Source organism: Trachemys scripta, chromosome 18, assembly GCF_013100865.1.
Source record: "Trachemys scripta elegans isolate TJP31775 chromosome 18, CAS_Tse_1.0, whole genome shotgun sequence".
NCBI classification, from domain to species: domain Eukaryota; kingdom Metazoa; phylum Chordata; order Testudines; family Emydidae; genus Trachemys; species Trachemys scripta.
The window spans coordinates 22,626,951-22,647,317 of record NC_048315.1 but is presented as its reverse complement, the minus strand read 5'-3'; the positions used below and the strand labels follow the sequence as shown (position 1 = coordinate 22,647,317).

The following is a 20,367-nucleotide window of genomic DNA, read 5'->3' as shown; positions in this document are numbered from 1 at the left end:
AGCTTAGTCTTGAAGCCAGATATGTCTTTTGCCCCCACTGCTCCCCTTATGTATGTTTATCAGATCAGACATGTCTGTCAAATGTTAATATTCAAAAAAATTGGACAGTTATACTGGTTCTTTTGCAGGCAACCATTAATTTTTAGTTCTGTGATCTCTCTTTATCTGTTAGGACAAGGTCTAATAGAGAATTCCCCCATGTTGGTTACAAGACTTTTTGAGTTAGGAAATTGTCATTTCTAATGTTTGAAATTCCAAGAATGTTTTAGTGCTGGAGCAGCATGAGACCTCCAGCATGTGTCACTCAGATTGAAGTCCCCCATGATCACGTAGCTTTTCCCCTACACATTACAGATAGGTGTGTAAGGAAGCACCTAGTGTGATTTGGTGGTCTATAGCACACACCAATTAATACCCTGGTCTGTGCTTTATCTGTTAGGACATTGCTCCATAAGCATTCCAGATCATTTTCTTCAGAGTTATCAGTGACATGGAAACAGGTCATGGCATTTTTGACAGAGTGCCACTCGCCCTCCCCTTTTGCCTTTTTGATCCTTCCTACATAGGTTACAACCATTGATTTCAACATTCCAATCGTGCAAATCATCCCACCAGATGTCAGAGATACAGCATGCTCCCGATGATCTGAATGACCTGGGGGACATGGATTTTATTCGGATAATCGAGAGGGCAGGAGCCATTGAGCCATTCAGCAGTAGGGTGGCCTCCCCTTGGCCAGGGCCGCTCCCTCCTCCTCCTCCTCCTCCTCCTCTCAGCCCTGGCTGGGGGTCTCTGCTCGGCCTGCTCTCTCTCTCTCATGAAAGCAGGGGTGGAGAGGGCTTCCTGCGCTGCCACAAGAGCCATTCAGCTGCAGGGTGGCCTCCTCTCAGTGGGGGACCATCCTCCTCCTCACAGCCCAGACTCTGCTGTATTATCTGAGCTTCTGCATCATCCAAATCCCTTCCTTGTCCCCCAGCATGAGATCCACACCCTCTGCAGCATCTGTCTCCAGCTGGGGGACAAGGAAGGGACTCGGATAGTGTGGAGGTTCAGTTAACAGGGTTCCAGATAAACAGGCGTATATAGTACCAACTAGTGCAAATGTAGGCTCCTAAATGAGCAATTCCTCTTGTTTGTAACCCAGTCTCCTAGCACTGGTGTGTAGGCAATTCAGTAATTCCTTCTCTTCACGTCCTTTGATTCCTTGATTAATTTTGTTCTCAACATCTCAATTTTGTGCTGTTTATATCTTCCCTCCCCTTTTGCTATCAGTTTAACACGCTCCTGTCTACTCTAGCCAGCCTGTCCCTGAGGAGGTTGGTTCCCCCTTCTACTGAGGTGGGGACCATCCAAACTATACGTCCCCCTCTCCACATAGAGGGTAGACCAATGTTCCACAAAACCCTCTACCCTACACCGTTTACTCATCCAGCGCTTCACTTCCAGAATCTCCTGCCTTCTGTCTTCCTTGGCATAGACTCATAGACTTTAAGGTCAGATGGGACCATCATGACCATCTAGTCTGATCTCCTGCACATTGCAGGTCACAGAACCTCACCCACCCACTTGTGGCTTGTGGGACTGGAAAGATCTCAGAGAAGATCATTTGGACACTCTTCTTCTTCAACATGCTTCCAAGTTCCCTGAAGTCATCTACTATCTACTACTACAAATGATACTGCGCGGTGTGACACTGAGCGGATCAAGAGTGACTACAGGGCTCTGGGAGTACGGGTGAAGGAGTTTGGAGGGCAGGTGGTATTCTCTTCAATTCTTCCTGTCAAAGGTAGGGGCCCGGGCAGAGATGCATCATGGAGGTAATGCCTGGCTGCGAAGATGGTGTCGCCAGGAGGGCTTTGGCTTCCTAGACCATGGGATGCTATTCGAGGAAGGACTGCTAGGCAGAGATGGCGTTCACCTTTCGAGGAGAAGAAAGACCCTATTCGGACACAGACTGGCTAACCTAGTGAGGAGGGCTTTAAACTAGGGTCGACGGGGACAGGTGAGCAAAGCCCACAGGTAAGTGGGGAACATGGAGACCGGGGAGATGGGTCGGAAACGAGAGGGAGTGTGGGCTAAATTGGCAGAGAGAAAGGAGGGTCAGGACAAAACTGAGAGGAAAGATCAAACCAGTATCTTAGATGCCTATATACAAATGCGAGAAGTATGGGGAATAAGCAGGAAGAACTGGAAGTGCTAATAAATAAATACAACTATGACATTGTTGGCATCACTGAAACTTGGTGGGATAATACACATGATTGGAATGTTGGTGTGGATGGGTACAGCTTGCTTAGGAAGGATAGACAGGGGAAAAAGGGAGGAGGTGTTGCTTTATATATTAAAAATGTACACACTTGGACTGAGGTAGAGATGGACAGAGGAGGTGGAAGTGTTGAGAGTCTCTGGGTTAGGCTAAAAGGGGTAAAAAACAAGGGAGATGTCATGCTAGGAGTCTACTACAGGCCACCTAACCAGGTGGAAGAGGTGGATGAGGCTTTTTTCAAGCAACTAACAAAATCATCCAAAGCCCAAGATTTGGTGGTGATGGGGGACTTCAACTATCCGGATATATGTTGGGAAAATAACACAGCGGGGCACAGACTATCCAACAAATTCTTGGACTGCATTGGAGACAACTTTTTATTTCAGAAGGTTGAAAAAGCTACCGGGGGGAAGCTGTTCTAGACTTGATTTTAACAAATAGGGAGGAACTCGTTGAGAATTTGAAAATAGAAGGCAGCCTGGGTGAAAGTGATCATGAAATCATAGAGTTTGCAATTCTAAGGAAGGGTTGAAGGGAGAACAGCAAAATAGAGACAATGGATTTCAGGAAGGCAGATTTTGGTAAGCTCAGAGAGCTGATAGGTAAGGTCCCATGGGAATCAAGACTGAGGGGAAAAACCACTGAGGAGAGTTGGCAGTTTTTCAAAGGGACACTATTAAGGGCCCAAAAGCAAGCTATTCCGCTGGTTAGGAAAGATAGAAAATGTGGCAAAAGACCACCTTGGCTTAACCACGAGATCTTGCACAATCTAAAAAATAAAAAGGAGTCATATAAAAAATGGAAACTAGGACAGATTACAAAGGATGAATATAGGCAAACAACACAGGAATGCAGGGGCAAGATTAGAAAGGCAAAGGCACAAAATGAGCTCAAACTAGCTACGGGAATAAAAGGAAACAAGAAGACTTTTTATCAGTACATTAGAAGCAAGAGGAAGACCAAAGACAGGGTAGGCCCACTGCTTAGTGAAGAGGGAGAAACAGTAACAGGAAACTTGGAAATGGCAGAGATGCTTAATGACTTCTTTGTTTCAGTCTTCACAGAGAAGTCTGAAGGAATGCCTAACATAGTGAATACTAATGGGAAGGGGGTAGGTTTAGCGGATAAAATAAAAAAAGAACAAGTTAAAAATCACTTAGAAAAGTTAGATGCCTGCAAGTCACCAGGGCCTGATGAAATGCATCCTAGAATACTCAAGGAGCTAATAGAGGAGGTATCTGAGCCTCTAGCTATTATCTTTGGAAAGTCATGGGAGACGGGAGAGATTCCAGAAGACTGGAAAAGGGCAAACATAGTGCCCATCTATAAAAAGGGAAATAAAAACAACCCAGGAAACTACAGACCAGTTAGTTTAACTTCTGTGCCAGGGAAGATAATGGAGCAAGTAATTAAGGAAATCATCTGCAAACACTTGGAAGGTGGTAAGGTGATAGGGAACAGCCAGCATGGATTTGTGAAGAACAAATCATGTCAAACCAATCTGATAGCTTTCTTTGATAGGATAACGAGCCTTGTGGATAAGGGTGAAGCTGTGGATGTGGTATACCTAGACTTTAGTAAGGCATTTGATACAGTCTCGCATGATATTCTTATCGATAAACTAGGCAAATACAATTTAGATGGGGCTACTATAAGGTGGGTGCATAACTGGCTGGATAACCGTACTCAGAGAGTTGTTATTAATGGTTCCCAATCCTGCTGGAAAGGCGTAACGAGTGGGGTACCGCAGCGGTCTGTTTTGGGACCGGCTCTGTTCAATATCTTCATCAACGACATAGATATTGGCATAGAAAGTACGCTTATTAAGTTTGTGGATGATACCAAACTGGGAGGGATTGCAACTGCTTTGGAGGACAGGGTCATAATTCAAAATGATCTGGACAAATTGGAGAAATGGTCTGAGTTAAACAGGATGAAGTTTAACAAAGACAAATGCAAAGTGCTCCACTTAGGAAGGAAAAATCAGTTTCACACATACAGAATGGGAAGAGACTATCTAGGAAGGAGTACAGCAGAAAGGGATCTAGGGGTTATAGTGGACCACAAGCTAAATATGAGTCAAGAGTGTGATGCTGTTGCAAAAAAAGCAAACATGATTCTGGGATGTATTAACAGGTGTGTTGTGAGCAAGACACGAGAAGTCATTCTTCCGCTCTACTCTGCTCTGGTTAGGCCTCAGCTGGAGTATTGTGTCCAGTTCTGGGCGCCGCATTTTAAAAAAGATGTGGAGAAATTGGAAAGGGTCCAGAGAAGAGCAACAAGAATTATTAAAGGTCTTGAGAACATGACCTATGAAGGAAGGCTGAAAGAATTGGGTTTGTTTAGTTTGGAGAAGAGAAGACTGAGAGGGGACATGATAGCAGTTTTCAGGTATCTAAAAGGGTGTCATAAGGAGGAGGGAGAAAACTTGTTCACCTTAGCCTCTAAGGATAGAACCAGAAGCAATGGGCTTAAACTGCAGCAAGGGAGGTCTAGGTTGGACATTAGGAAAAAGTTCCTAACTGTCAGGGTGGTTAAACACTGGAATAAATTGCCTAGGCAGGTTGTGGAATCTCCATCTCTGGAGATATTTAAGAGTAGGTTAGATAAATGTCTAACAGGGATGGTCTAGACAGTATTTGGTCCTGCCATGCGGGCAGGGGACTGGACTTGATGACCTCTCGAGATCCCTTCCAGTCCTAGAATCTATGAATCTATGAATCTGTAAAATAGCCCACGACACAGGGTCATTAGTGCTGATATGAACCATTGCCAATATGAGCCATCACCCACTAACTTCAGAAGCCTAGCCAATTGAAGAATGACGTCTCATGTCTTGGCCAACCTGTGGTCTGCCTCTCCCTTGCAGAATCTTCTTTTGATTCTTCTAAGTATTGAATCTCCAACAAGAATTGTTTGTCTTCCTTGGATGATTGGAGACCGCTTTGTGGGCAAGCTTGCTTTTTTTACAGGTTGGGCTAAGCTGCCATCCCCAGGTGTGTCTCGTACATCTCTCCCTCCCCTTGCCCCTGCAGAATCTTGACAGGCACCTTCCAAAGTTTCCAGATGGAGGCCCTGGTGTTGATTGGAAACTTCTAGCTGTGTGGAATTCCGCTTGGTCCTTCTCTCTGGTGGCCACAGCCTGCCTACCTCCTATGTCTCCATCTGTGCAGAATGCTGCCGTGACCTCTTGTCTCTGGTGGTTATGAACTGCTGGGCCTTCTCTCTGTCTTCCTCTCTCCCCAATTCCTTGGTGGCCAGCTCCATTCTTCTTTGAACCTGAGCTACTGGTGTTTCCCAAACCTGGCAGTCTAGGAACATCTCAGCTTCTCTGCTTCTCAGCAGCATCTCTGTTCGTCTCTCCAATCCAATGATCTTTTCCTCCAGCACAGCCACCAACTTGCATTCCATGCACAGGAAAGAAAGCATGACAGGCACATCCGTTCCATCGCTGACCATCTTGATATCACATGTGATGCTGAACCTGGAAGGAAAACCTCTCCCACTCGCTCTCTCTAAACTCCTCCAAACTCCTGTTAGCTGCTTCTGTTTGCAGCTCTGTGATGCCAGGGCAACTCTTTTCATTAATATTATTATTCAGTTGAGGTCTGGCTACAGTACTGCACCATCCTTTAGACTTCCCCCTACGCAGACCATCATCCACAGCCAACACAGAGCATGGAGACTGGGGCAGAGGGTCCTGCCTGCCCACTGCTACCTTCATTGGCTGTAGACACCTCCTGGGTCTAAGGGAGAGATTCTCAATGGTACCCATGGAGCTGGCTGCCTGACTCCCGCTGAAAGTCAGAGGCAGGTGGGATCCATCTTTGAAAATCTCCCCCTAAGACTTTTGTTTGAACTTTTCAGGCCCTGAATGGACTAGGTCTGCTGAACTTTCTCTGAGTCCTTGCCCCCTCGGAGGTCCCTGGGGAGACACTATCTGTATCTTTGCCTGACTCCGAGAGAGACCCTGGAGAAGCCAGTTTAAAGCAGGTTCTCACCCCGTCTGTTTCCAAGGCCCTGGGGCATGGCTCAGTGAGTCGCTCCCTGCTTTGTGCTGAGCTGGACCCTGGTTGCTATAATCTCCTCTGTTTTTGTCCCTTAATCTGTATTTGTTCCCCGGGACGTGTTGGGGGATACATTAGTACAGAGGCGCTAGGTAAATACCATGTATTTTTCTCCCACACGCAGGCAGAGCAGCCACCGAGCCAAGGTAAACAAAGCCGACTGAGCTCTCTAGCAGCAGAGTGAGGACCTGCTGCTTGTGAGTCCTGTCTCTGGCTTCCCAGCTAGGGGGGCTGGGAACAGGAGGAAGCTGGCGCAGCTTCTCCTTTAAATTCAGGTAGCTTGTTATGGAAATAAAATCTAGTGTGACCCAGAGGTGCCACCTTTTCCATGGATTCAGCAGACAAGGAGTTAACTCTCTGCTCGACTCCTGTGCCCTCCCCTAGCCCCACCCAAGGGCATGGCTGGGGTAAAGAAGCTAGGCTGAGGGCTGAGGCAGGGGCGGGATTACACCCTATAGATAGGACTCACGGGGAGACAGCAGGGGAACTGCAAGCTTAGCAAGGAGTCTTAGAGGAGACCGAGCAAGCAAGCAAGGGACAGGGTGTGGGAGGGAAAGGGTGTGGAAGCAACATGCTGACCAGGGGGCGTGGTGCACACTCATTATGCTAATGGGCATGTGTGGGGTTGCTGTGATGTGGGCGCTCTAGGTACCCAGACAGACAGAGAGGTTTACTGGCAGGCGGCTACTTGCTACCAACACCGGGCACAATGGCTGAAACGCAGGTGGGGTTGCACGGACCATTCCCGGACCCACAGGTCAGGTCAGGTCCAGACTCGGACTCTGATTCAGACTCAGAGGGCCTGGGTACGGGCAGTGCTGGGCCAGGCTCAGGCTCCCTGCCCCACTCGCAGGTCATCCACAGCGGCCACTTCATGGTCTCCTCGCCGCACAGCGACTCAGTGCCCCGCCGGCGCCACCATGGTACTGAGCCGGAGCCAGCTGATCCCCACACCATCGACCTGACCCTCACTCGGCTCTTCGAGTGCATGAGCCTGGCCTACAGGTGAGTCTGAGGATCCTTTTGCCCGGGACCACTGGGTTCCCTCTCCCCTGGGATCAGTGATCCCCTTCCCCGGGATAAGCCTCCTGGCCCAGAACTTGTGGGCTGCGGAGGACGGGGGACAGACTGAGGAGTCTGCTTAGGAATTTCCCCAACCAAACAACCGACCAACCTTCTCCCTCTTAACCAAGAAAGGAAGCAGCAAAGGCCCGCGGGACCCCATTTGGCTGACCAGATGTCCCGTCACCCTGCAGCCCTTTACAGGGCACACACTGGTGCTAAGGAGCTGCAAAGCAGCTGCACAAACCCTTGGGGAATGCTCCTGGGGCAGTAGGGTCACCCTGCCCAGTGCAGAGCTGGCTTTGCTAGCTCTGGACCCTCCCCTCCCCCAAGCACTCCCTGGCTCAGGCACATTCTGGGTGAGTGAGGAGCGTTCCAGAGGCAGAAAGGGATATGGCTGTGGCAACTATATTCTGGCTGCCACTAGTTCCATAGGGACCCTTGGAAAGCCAGGTACAGGGTAGGGCAGATTTCAGGGCTGCCTTCAGCTGTGCCTGGGGCAGGAGGCTGAACAGAGCCCTGGCAGCTCTGGGATGGAGCAGTGCAAGCTTCAGTATATTTAATACTATTACAAATGCTGGAGGCAAAGCAGGGTTTGAGGTGGAGGGTGACAGCTCATGACCCCCAGTAATAACCCCCCCATTCCCCACCCCGAGGGGTCCCGACCCCCAGTTTGAGACCCCCTGGGTTAATTTAATTTTAGCACCCTGTGTCCATTCACATGCATGTGCTATTTTGAGCATTTCAGTTTTCACAACATCCCAGATTCTGGAACAAGCTCAAATGCTCAGTTCGTGGAGTATGTACATAAGCTATACTAAAGACAAACCCACAGTAACCATCTCCAGTTTGTGAGGGACCCCATGGAGCCAGTCTCTAGGAAACAGATAAATTCATGGAGGTTAAGTCCATTAATGGCTATTAGCCAGGACGGGTAAGGAATGGTGTCCCTAGCCACTGTTTGTCAGAGGGTAGAGATGGACGGCAGAAGAGGAATCACTTGATCATTACCTGTTAGGTTCACTCCCTCTGGGGCACCTGGCATTGGCCACTGTCGGCAGACAGGATACTGGGCTAGATGGACCTTTGGTCTGACCCGGTACGGCCATTCTTATGTTCTAACCTAAATGAACCCAAAGTTATGGAGACAGATATGAGTCAAGGAATCCAGCAGAGTATCAGAAACCTGGAAAAATCTCTGACTGGATGCGCTCAGGTGTTTGGTCACAAGCTGAGGTGGTTCAAAAGTTTTGGATTTTTTTTAAGCAGAATTTTTTTATTGTTTCTTTAAACACAGCAAGCAGCAAATATTTGGCCACATGCTTCTGAAACCCCAAACCATGTTCAGGTTTTGGCAGACTAATTTCAGCTTTTCAATTAAAAAAACCACAACACATTTTGAAGGAAAGCAGACACTGTCCGTGATTTTTTCTGCTTTTTAAAAACCCCTAGTTTTCGATCCAAAAAAAGTTTTGACGGAAAATATTTGTCCAACCCTTTTAATGAGTGATACCTTGTAAAGGTGACTTGAAAAGAAGTTTTCTCAAAACTGGGTTTGTGCTGAGATGCGGAAGGTTTTAAAATGTTTATTTTTCCCAGGGCAGCCTGGGGGGGAGGGGCAAGTGGGGCAATTTGTCCCGGGCCCCACAGGGGCCCCCACGAGAATATAGTATTCTATAGTACTGCAACTTTTTTTTATGGAAGGGGCCCCTGAAATTGCTTTGCCCCAGGCCCCCTGAATCCTCTGGGCGGCCCTGCCTTTACGTCCCATCAGCACAGGCACATCTCACCTAGATACATGTTTAGCATCTTTTGCTAACGAGACTGCCAGAATTCAGCTCTGTGACTTCCAGGAATGGACTCGGTAAACAGCACAGCGCTAGGTCACGGTCGGCACTTTTCATCAAAACAAGTTTTTAAGAGAAGCCTGTTCTGTTCCCCGGGACGAGGGAAACAGACAAGCTGCAGTTTGGTAGACGCTTTCCAAGTTTGGGATGAAAAGCCAGAAATGAAGAAATTTTCTGGACAATTTTTTGTTAAAAATGTTTAATGTTCAGGTTCACTTTTTTAATACTTTTAAAAAAAATTTGAAATCCAACATTTTTCTTTTTCATTTTTATGTAAATAAAACAAAAGCAAAAATCTTTCATGAGCAGCTAAAAAGAAACCCACCATTTATTTTCAAAATTCCCCTCCCAAGCCCACTGGCATTTTTAACCAGCTCTAAAATTTGGGGGTCACACGCTTTGTAGCTTCTGTTGGCCAAGATGCCACTAGACATCAGGGGCTCCTTGTATCCCCCCCACAAATTTCTTGTGTGCCATCTCCCATCCCACTTTATTTTAGGGACTTTCTGCAATGCCCACAGGAGATCTGTGTGCCCCCATTTGTCATCCCAGGGTCCTCTTTTCCTCCCCATGCCTGGGGCTCTGTGTACCCCTCAATTTCCCCCTCTGCATACCATTGTCCCCCTTTCTCCCTCCATGCCTGGGGCTCTGAAAACCCCCTCATTTTGCCCCCTCACTTCATGCCAGGATTTCTGTGTGCCCCCCATTCCCCTCTCCCGCACTATTGTCGCCCATACTCTTCCCCTACCCCGGGGCTCTGAGTATGCCCCCATGTGTCTCTCTTCCCCCTTCTAATCTTATTTCTGTCTGACAGCTCAGTCCATTTTACACTGTATTGGGAGGGAGGGCGGGTGGGCGGGCAAGGCCTAGACAGGGTGTTGTTATAGTGGAAGCTGGTAATCGCTGCCATCACAGGTTCTTTGATCTATAGACAGTTACAGAGGTGGACGAAACTGATGGCCCTGCTAACCCACTGCCAGTTGTCACAGTTTCATGGTTACTGCACCTGTATGCCCCCTCCATGGTCCCTCAAAGGCTCCCAGTTAAAGGTTTCCAGCTCCCAGCCATCACCTCTCTTGGGCAGAGACCCATGTCTCACTCTGTCCTGATCAGGGGTTGCAAAGCTGCATAGCTCCCTGGATTTACTCTGTGATATCCCCAGCAAGCCAGGCTGCCTAAACAGGCCAGCGCCTGCTCTTTGCTTTCTCTCCCAGGGTGGTGACCTGGGTATTGCCTACAGCTGAAGTTACCACCCAGCTGTTTCTAAGCAAGCCTGTGTAGTGTTAAGATAAAAGCATTACAGAGAAAACCTTTTAAAACAATAGAAGAACCTACACACATGCTAAAAAGCTCACCAGAGCTCACCCCAAATCCAGCCTGGGGCAGTCAATCCTTCAAAACCGCAACTGGGTTTTCCCCCTGGTTACAAGTTCATATCTGTCTTAGACCCAGAACCAAATCAACAACTGGGCAGAGCAGCCATTTCTTTAGGCAGCTTGGGCCTTTGCTATTTTTCTTCTGTAACAGGTAATCAGCCACAAAGACCCACTCCTCAGAGCATAGCTTCAAAAGGCTGGGTTTTTGCATAACCTCTGCCATAGGATTCCCCAGGAAATCCACTTCACACTTTGTCCCAAAACTCCATTCTGGTCTGACACATTTTCACTATAACCTTTTGAACTCTCAGATCTTATATTTGTCACCCTAGAGAGGTTACACACAACCCCGGCCCATAATAATATGTACGCTTAATACAATCAGATCCTGGAAATTGCCATGTCTGTCACATCTCCGCCTAAAGAAATGAGTGTTACAGAGTATAGCATTATAGGGGGGCCTATTGACTTGTTTCCTGCACAGAGCATCAGCACCAAATTTGCTTTCCTTTTAACACGAGTCACGTCTATAGAGAATCTTGGAGTACCAGGCTCCATTTTAGCAGTTTGTCATCTGGCCCTTTCATTTCCTGTAGCCGGGGGCATGGGAAGTGGTCAGTGAAGTGGTAAGCAAGGACTGTCATTTGCTGAGCGCTCACAGCATGGCCAAACATTATTTTTCCACTGTCACCTCATTTTTCTCTCAGGGAAGCAATTTCTTGCTTAGGTACCTAAGGGGTGTCTCTCCCCCTTTTCACCAGTTTGCATCAGCACTGCCACAAACCCTGTGTCAGAGGCATCTGCAAACACCACAAAAAGCTTGTCGAACTGTGGGCTTACCAGAACAGAGTCTGTGCTCAGGGCCTCCTTCATAGACTCATAGACCTTAAGGCCAGGAGGGAGCATCGTGATCATCTGGTCTGACCTCCTGCACATCGACCCCTAATCTCTGGCTGTGTTACTGAAGGCCTCAAATCATGGTTTAAAGACTTTAAGTTATAGAGAACCCACCTGTGATGGGTTGGATCACAGAAACCCCCTTGGGAGCTGCCACCTAATATGCAAAGACTATCTCTGCTCCTGTTTTCCCTGCCAGCTCAGGACTCCAGCACCCTGTCTTGCTGAGCCAGACACTCCTGTCTGGCTCCAACACAGACCCAGGGTCTGAATCACTTGTCCCAAAGCTGCAAGTTTACCTGAAAACAGCTCACAGTAGTGTGCTTGTCTTTAGCACTCAGATGCCCAACTCCCAATGGGGTCTAAACCCAGATAAATCTGTTTTACCCTGCATAAAGCTTATGCAGGGCAAACTCATAAATTGTTCGCCCTCTATAACACTGATAGAGAGAGATGCACAGTTGTTTGCTCCCTCAGGTATTAATACATACTCTGAGTAAATTACTAAATAAAAAATGATTTTATTAAATACAGACAGTAGGATTTAAGTGGTTCCAAGTAGTAACAGACAGAACAAAGTAAGTCACCAAGCAAAATAAAATAAAATGCACAAATCTATGCCTAATCAAACTGAATACAGATAATCTCACCCTCAGAGATGCTTCAGTAAGTTTTTTCTCAGACTGGACCTGTGTTACTGAAGGCCTCAAATCATGGCCTTCCAGTCCTGGGCACAATTCTTTCCCCTGGTACAGCTCTTGTTCCAGCTTAGGGGATTCTTCATGATGGCTCCTCTCTCCCCTTTGTTTTCTTCCACCCCTTTATATATCTTTTGCATAAAGCGGGAACCCTTTGTCCCTCTGGGTTTCCACCCCCCCTCACTGGAAAAGCACCAGGTTAAAGATGGATTCCAGTTCAGGTTACATGATCACATGTCACTGCAAGACTTCATTACTCACTTGCCAGCACACACATATACCGGAAGGCTCACAGGTAAAGACAGCCATCTGCAGACAATAGGAGTCATCAAGATTCCAAACCATCATTAATGGCCCACACTTTACATAATTACAATAGGCCCTCAGAGTTATATTTTATATTTCTAGTTTTAGATACAAGAGTGGTACATTTATACAAATTGGATGATCACACTCAGTAGATTATAAGCTGTGTAATGATACCTTACAAGAGACCTTTTGCATGAAGCATATCCCAGTTACGTTATATTCACTTTTTACCATATTTTTCTAAAGCTATCCCAGTTACATTATATTCACTTATCATGTTTTTATAAAACCAAATAGACTGCACAATGTCACACCACCATTTACACTAATTTAAACCTGCAAGTGACCCGTGCCCATGCTGCAGGGGAAGGTGAAACCCCACCAGGGTCTCTGCCAATCTGACCTGGGGGAAAATTCCTTCCTGATCCCAGATATGGCGACCAGTTAGACCCTGAGCTTGTGGGTGATGCGTCGTTTTGCAGAAGGCCTGTTGGCACTGTTTGGACCCTTGTGTTGCTGACCGTTTTTACACAGATCAATGAGGGGAGCAGGCAGAGGGAGGGATGAACCTCCAGTGACACTCTGCCATGCCAGGAAAGGATGGTATTGTTTCCCTGTCTTGGGAGCGGGCCAGTCCGTAATCACCTCCACTTTGGCAGGCTCTGGTTTTAGACAGCCGCTCCCCACTCTATGGCCGGGACAACCCACTTCCACCATCCCCACCTTGCATTCCTCTGCCTTTACAGTCAGGCCTGCTGTCTGAATGCTGTGAAACACCATACTTACCTGGGTCTTGTGCCCTTCCAGCTCTGACTGAAAACACAAACATCATTGATATATGCCAGGCCAAACTCCCCTAGCCTATCCAGTCACCGATCCACCAGCTGCTGGAAGGGAATCAGGGCACCCTTGAAGCCAAAAGGGAGCACCAGGAACTTAAAGAGCCCTGTTGGGGTGGCAAATGCCAATTTGAGCCTGGCACCTGAATCCAAAGGCATCTGGGGGAGGTCACTTGTGGTCAGGAATTGGCCCTTCCCACTTGGTCTGATAGGACACCAGTCCATTCTAGGCATGGGGTATGCATCCACCGCAGTGACTGTAGCGAGCTTTCTACAATCCCACAGCATCTGACTGACCCATCCTTAGGCACCAACGCACAGGGGCATGCCCATGGAGTGTCTGACTGTTGGATCATCCCTAATTCCAGAATGTCAGTGATTTCCTCCTCCAGGCTCTGCTCTGTTTTCCCAGTAACCCAGAGGGTGGACTTTTAACCGGGGCCGGTCTCCACTCGGTGGATAGCAAAGCAATGCCTGTCCAGGCTTACAGGAAAATACCTGGTGCTAACCCTACAGCACACCCCTGATCTCTGCTTGCTGTGTGGGGTTCAGTGATCACAGAGGACTGTGGAGTCAGGGGAGGGGCAGGCCTCTGTTTCTGCCCCCAGATCTCTTAGAGGATCCTCTCCCTCCTCCTCCTAATGCTCGCACCCGGCCAGCGCTGGAGTCTCTTGGTCAGAACAGGGGTTCATCACGTTCCCATGCTACCCTCTGTGGAGGTGGGAGAGGTTAGCGGCTCCACCACACAGGTCACCTCATTGAGCTGTTTCATGGTTTTAAAGGGCCCTTCCCAGGCAGCCTGGAGTTTATTCCACCACACTGGGATGAGAACAAGCACTCAGTCCCTGTGCCATACATCCAGGCACGTGTTGTGGTCAGATCAAGCTTCTCCTGAGCGCTCGCTGGGCAAAACCCAGTGGTTCAGTGAGTACTCCCAGAAGGCCAGCACATCCTGCAGCAAGGACTCAGGGGCCCCCATACTCTCCTCCCATAGAGCAGTTCAAAAGGGGAGAATCCTATAGATTCTTGGGGAACCTTCCAATAGGCAAACAGCTGGTAAGGTCACATTTATCCCAGCCAACAGGGGGTTGGTCCACAAAAGTTTTCAGCATCATTTTAAGGGTCCTATTAAATCTTTCAAGCAGCTCATTAGCCTGGGGTTGATAGGGAGGTGATGGTAAGTGCTGAACTCCATGTTTCTCCAATAGACTGATCTGCATGGGAGAGAGAGCTCGGTGGTTTGAGCATTGGCCTCCTAAAGCCAGGGCTGTGAGTTCAATCCTTAAGGGGGCCATTTAGGGAGCTGGTGCAAAAATCTGTCTGGGGATTGGCCCTGCTTTGAGCAGGGGGTTAGACTAGACCTCCTGAGGTCCCTTCCAACCCTGATATTCTATTCTATGCAGGGCAGACATAAAGTTTGCCTCCTGATCAGTCAAAATATCCTGCAGAAATTCTGCCCAGCTGAATAGTGCCAGCAAAGTGTCAGCCAACTTTTCTGCCTCTGTGGAGGATGGAGCTGCTGCCTGTGGAAAGTGGGTGGTGTAACCTACTACCACCAGAATAGCCTTTTCCCCCTTCTGGTTAACTTTGCTAAGGGGCCCCACAATGACCATCTGAATAGGTTCCACTATGATGGGCAGGAGGATCAGAGCAGCCTTGCCCATATCCTGGCCCTTTGCCATCTTCTGGCAGGGGTTACAGGACTTACACTATTTTTGCATTGCCTCACAAACCCCAGGCCAGTATGAAACGTGTAGTAAGTGCTGCTTGGTGCACTATGCATGTGCCCTGAGAAGGGTATATCACGGGCCAGGCTGAGAAATCTAAGGCAGTACTTTTGTGGTACCACCAGTTGTCTCTGTATTCCCCGTGGCTCAACTTTCCCAGGGGGCAGCCACTCTCTATGGAGCAGCCCCTGAGACCCAGAAAACGTTTTCAAGGGCTGCCAAGGGAGTCTGTTGAAGTCCTCGTTTTTTCTAGCTAAGGGTCAATCAGTTGCAATCAATTCCAAACTGGGAGCTGGGATTCTCTGCTCAGCCTGGTCACTGGGGCCCATCCCCAGTCCCCCTCAGGTCAGCATATCAGCAGGACTCTACATGGCCGTGGCCACACACTCACACTATCAGACAGCCACTCAGAGCTTCTCCTCAGCATGCAGCTCAGGGTCACAGCCTAGGGCTGCAGCTGCTGGCTTTTGGCTCCAGGAGACCACACAAATGACCTGGCCCCAGGAACGTTTGTCATTTCCCAGCAAGACCTCTCCTGGCAGTTGGGAGTGTAACCCAACATCCTTAGGCCCTTTACAGTCACCCCATTTCAGATGGATCTGAGCCACCAAGGAAAGGGGGTCCCACTAGTCCCTGACTGGTCAGAAAGCTATCCGGGATGATGCTCAAGGGGCCAGCACCCTTTTGTGAGCCAGAGTTACCTGGGCCCCAGCACCCCTCCATCCCTGGGCCTTTCCCCATCCACCGCCACAGGGAAGCTGGTTCCCCTTTGGGGTCTGACAAGGTCAGGTTTCTGCTGGGACCATTGGGGCTGGTTCCATCAGTGGTGAGGTCATTGCTACCTGGACCCACTGTGGGTTACCACTAGCCCCTGGTCTCCCTAGCACTGGGCAGTGTGTCACCTTATGGCCAGACTTATGGCAATAAAAACATCTTAGCTCCCTGGGTTCCCTTTTTGGGCCCCTCTTAGGGTTTACCTACCATCCAAGTCTGGATCTAGCCCATTCTCCCTTCCTGGGAGGTCCCCTTCTGGGAGGGCCAGATTGGGGTCCACTTTGTGGCCATCTCCCTTGATTTTCCTCTCAGATCCAGGCCGGCTATCTGTATATTTTTTGTTCCATTTCCCAGCTATGGTCATATCTCTAGGATCTTGGTCTATTAACCATGATTTCAGGCCAGAGGGGCAGAATCGATAGAACTGTTCTAAACCCATTCATTCACCGGCCTCATTGACTCTGGTAACCCCTTACGCAGTTCCCCATTTTCTTACGTAACCCCTAATTTGAGCTGAAACCTCAGCATAGGTCATGTCCCCTTTTTTCTAAACTCCCCGAAACCTTTTCCTGTATGCGTCAGGGGTCAGTTTAAACTTCTGCAACAGAGCTTGTTTACATTGCTCATAATCTATATAGTCCTCTCTATCCAAAAGGGTGAAAATGTCTAAGGCTAGGTCTACATTGGGGGGGAGGGGGTCGATTTAAGATATGCAAATTCAGCTACGCAAATAGCGTAGCTGAGTTCGACGTATCCGAGCCGACTTACCCCGGTGTGAGGACGGCGGCAAATTGACCACCGCGGCTCCCCCGTCGACAGCGCTTACTCCTACCTGGGCTGGTGGAGTATGCACGTCGATTCGGGGATTGATTGTCGCGTCCCAACGAGACGCGATAATTCGATCCCCGAGAGATCGATTTCTACCCGCCGATCCAGGCAGGTAGTGAAGACAAGCCCTTAGACCTTTGTCCCTGACAGCAGTGGAGCCAGATACCAGACCATGTCCTTCTGCCCCACCTTGTTCTATTCACACCCCATTTCAAAAGCATTTAGAAACACACCCAGGTCATCCCACTCCTAAGGCGAGGAAATAATTTGGCATCTATGCCACCCACCATATGGGAATACAGGTGCACTTATCCTGAAACTGGGACACCAGGGATTCCATGTGTCCCCCCATTCCCTCTTCTAGTGTTCTGATTTTCATCACAATCACTAGGGCTCTGCTCTTAGATGCATTGAACAATCCCTGAAATGTTGGAACGTATTGGATGAAGCATTATCACATTTCAGACAGAGAAATGCCATCAAATTGAGAGTAAGGCCTCGCTTCGCTTGGCCAACTATATTTACACAACATACTGCTCTATGTGTACAACATAGAGGGAGAGGGAAAGCTCTGGCACACATAGGTTCTTATATGGGCTCCATTACTGTAGTTTCTGTGCACCTCTCCATCTTTAACGTAGACACAGAGCAGGGTGGGAAGAACGGATGGGGCATGGAGGCAGAGAGACTAAGGCCATGTCTACATTAATTCATTAATGATCTGGATGATGGGATGGATTTCACCCTCAGCAAGTTTGTGATGACACTAAGCTGTGAGGAGAGATAGATACGCTGGAGGGTAGGGATAGGGTCCAGAATGACCTAGACAAATTAGAGGATTGGGCCAAAAGAAATCTGATGAGGTTCAACAAGGACAAGTGCAGAGTCCTGCACTTAGGACAGAAGAATCCCATGCACCGCTACAGGCTGGGGACCGACTGGCTAAGCAGCAGTTCTGCAGAAAAGGACCTAGGGATTACAGTGGACAAGAAGCTGGATATGAGTCAACAATGTGCCCTTGTTGCCAAGAAGGCTAACGGCATATTGGGCTGCATTAGTAGGAGCATTGCCAGCAGATCGAGGAAAGTGACTATTCCTCTCTATTTGGTACTGGTGAGGCCACATCTGCAGTATTGCGTCTAGTTTTGGGCCCCCTACTACAGAAAGGATGTGGACAAATTGGAGAGAGTCCAGCGGAGGGCAATGAAAATGATTAGGGGGCTGGGGCACATGACTTACGAGGAGAGGCTGAGAGAACTGGGGTTATTTAGTCTGTAGAAGAGAAGAGTGAGGGGGATTTGATATCAGCCTTCAACTACCTGAAAGGGGGTTTCAAAGAGGATGGAGGTAGGCTGTTCTCAGTGGTGGCAGATGATAGAACAAGGAGCAGTGGTCTCAAGTTGCAGTGGGGGAGGTCTAGGTTGGATATTAGGAATAGGATATTTGGCTATTAGCTGCCAAAATAGCTCAGTCAGGTGTATGTTAGACTGAAGATCTAGAAGTCCCTAGTTCAATCCCAGGCTTTGGTATGTTGTTGGAGGAGAGATAGCTCAGTGGTTTGAGCATTGGCCTGCTAAACCCAGGATTGTGAGTTCAATCCTTGAGGGGGCCATTTAGGGATCTGGAGTGAAAATCTGTCTGCGGATTGGTCCTGCTTTGAGCAGGGGGTTGGACTAGGTGACCTCCTGAGGTCCCTTCTACCCCTAATATTCTATGAAAAACTAGGAAGTGGTGAAGCACTGGAATGGGTTCCCTAGGGAGGTGGTGGAATCTCCATCCTTAAAGGTTTTTAAGGCCTGGCTTGACAAAGCCCTGGCTGGGATGATTTAGTTGGGGTTGTTCCTGCTTTGAGCCCTAATCTTCCATGATGCACTGGGGTGCTATAGCAGCATAGCTATGGTGCTGTAACTCCATAGTGTAGACACAGACTACAGCCAGGGAAGGGGTTTTTCCATCATTTTAGGAGCTTCATCTCCCCAGGTGACTGTAGCTAGTTTGACCAATTCTTCTGGCAGTCTAGCTGCATCTACACTGGGGTTTATGTTGGCATAGTTACAGCACTTGGGGTGTGGATTTCGGCAAACTAAATTCTAAGTGCAGACCAGGCCTGAATAACTTGTCCAGGGTCACCCAGGAAGTCTGTGGCAGTGCAGCACATTTAACACTGGCCCACACTTCCTCTCTATGTAGGATACTAAATATAAGCGTTGAGGAGGCCAAGCAGGAGGGGCCAGTAGTCACAACAGGAGATAACTAGGCCATGGACATGTGTTGTAGCTGTGTGGATAGGAAGAAAGGGCTGGATTTTTGCTACACTATGGAGGGAAATGCAGTGGGGATGTCTGTACATGGGGAGGGGGCTTTGAAGATGAATCCAAGGTTGTGAGCCTGAGAACCAGGGAGGATGGTGTCTGCTGTGGCAATGGCGAATAGAGAGTTTTAGGGGAAACAATGCAAAGCAGGGTTGTGGCTATGTTTATCTTAGCTGGAGGATATGGCAGGGAAAGAGGACAAGACGAGGATCTGGGACAGGTCTGCAGAGGCAGCTCAGAGAACCACCAGCAGAGACCCGATGAGGAACGTTAACAGTTTACTGACATAGTTACAGGGTATTTCAGGGTTCTAAATGCACCATGGAGCCTGTGCTCTCAGGGGCGCAGGGGAGGGCAACCATTAGTGTTCTGGGTCTCCCAATGCACCTTGAGGAGTGTGCCCCGGTGCCAGGATGTGAGCCCTGGACATGGCACTCTCTGCAGGGGGAAATGAAGTATTAATGGAAGGGGTGCCCGTTTGTTACGCACTGGTGGGGTGTCTGATTCAGGAGCAACAAATACAGGATTCAGGTGAAGGATCAGGCTCAGCGGTTGAACAGGCCTGTGGAAGGCTGAATTCCGAGGCCAAGGATTTATCATGTGACCTGACAGCCATTCTTGTTACTGCCAGGCCAGGCTGGGGTGGTTGCATGTGCGGTTGGCATCATGTTTAATTGAAGCGGCGTTTTATCCCAGGAAAGCAGTCAGGAGGGCCTGGAGGAGTCTTGTGCAACTCCACCTTGTCCATTTACCCAGAGACCCAAGCGCGGGATAGTCTCTACTGTGCATTGCTGGGTGTTTTGTCTGGTCTCATTTAAATGGCTCAAGTCCTGGGGCTCCCGCTTCCCTCGGGGGATTGTTCCCCAGGTCCCTGGATCTCCCTGACAGGAAGGAAGATTTTCCTGATATTCAGCCTAAATGTTCCCTTTCTTCATTTCATCCCACTTCTCCTTGGTCTAGCCCTGAGCCCTAACCTGATTAATTTCTGCCCCCCTGGTATTTATCCCCGTCACGTGTGCACAGATCACATTCCCCACCCCATGTGAAGTCATTTAGCTAAGATCTGCAAATCTAGTTTTTCACTCTTCCTGCAGTCCCTCTATTTTTGTTGCTTCTTCTCAGAGCTCTCTCCCACTTGTCTGTGTTTATCTAGTTTTGGGAGGTCCCGATTTGAATGCGATATTCCAGTGGCAGTTGAACCAGAGCCACAGAGAACCACCGACCTGTCCCCTACCTGGTCTGTGACGTGATGCCTCCAGGCCTTTCCCTGGGCTGGTCACGCTTACATTTCCTCTAATTGCTATCTGCTCTCACCCTGTATTCTCACGCCAGGGTCTCTCTCCCTCTGATTACAGCCTTGCACCG

General features: G+C 48.7%; 1 protein-coding gene across 1 annotated transcript in view; it reads left to right on the top strand.

The window, feature by feature from the left end:
- The first annotated feature begins 6,792 nt into the window (after positions 1 to 6,792).
- Positions 6,793 to 20,367, top strand: part of MLXIPL (MLX interacting protein like) — a 65,669-nt gene continuing 52,094 nt past the window's right edge. Inside the window, exon 1 of the mRNA XM_034752908.1 lies at positions 6,793 to 7,338. Within this exon, the coding sequence (XP_034608799.1) occupies positions 7,043 to 7,338 (296 nt within the window). The 5' untranslated portion in view covers positions 6,793 to 7,042. The remainder of the gene's footprint in view (positions 7,339 to 20,367) is intronic.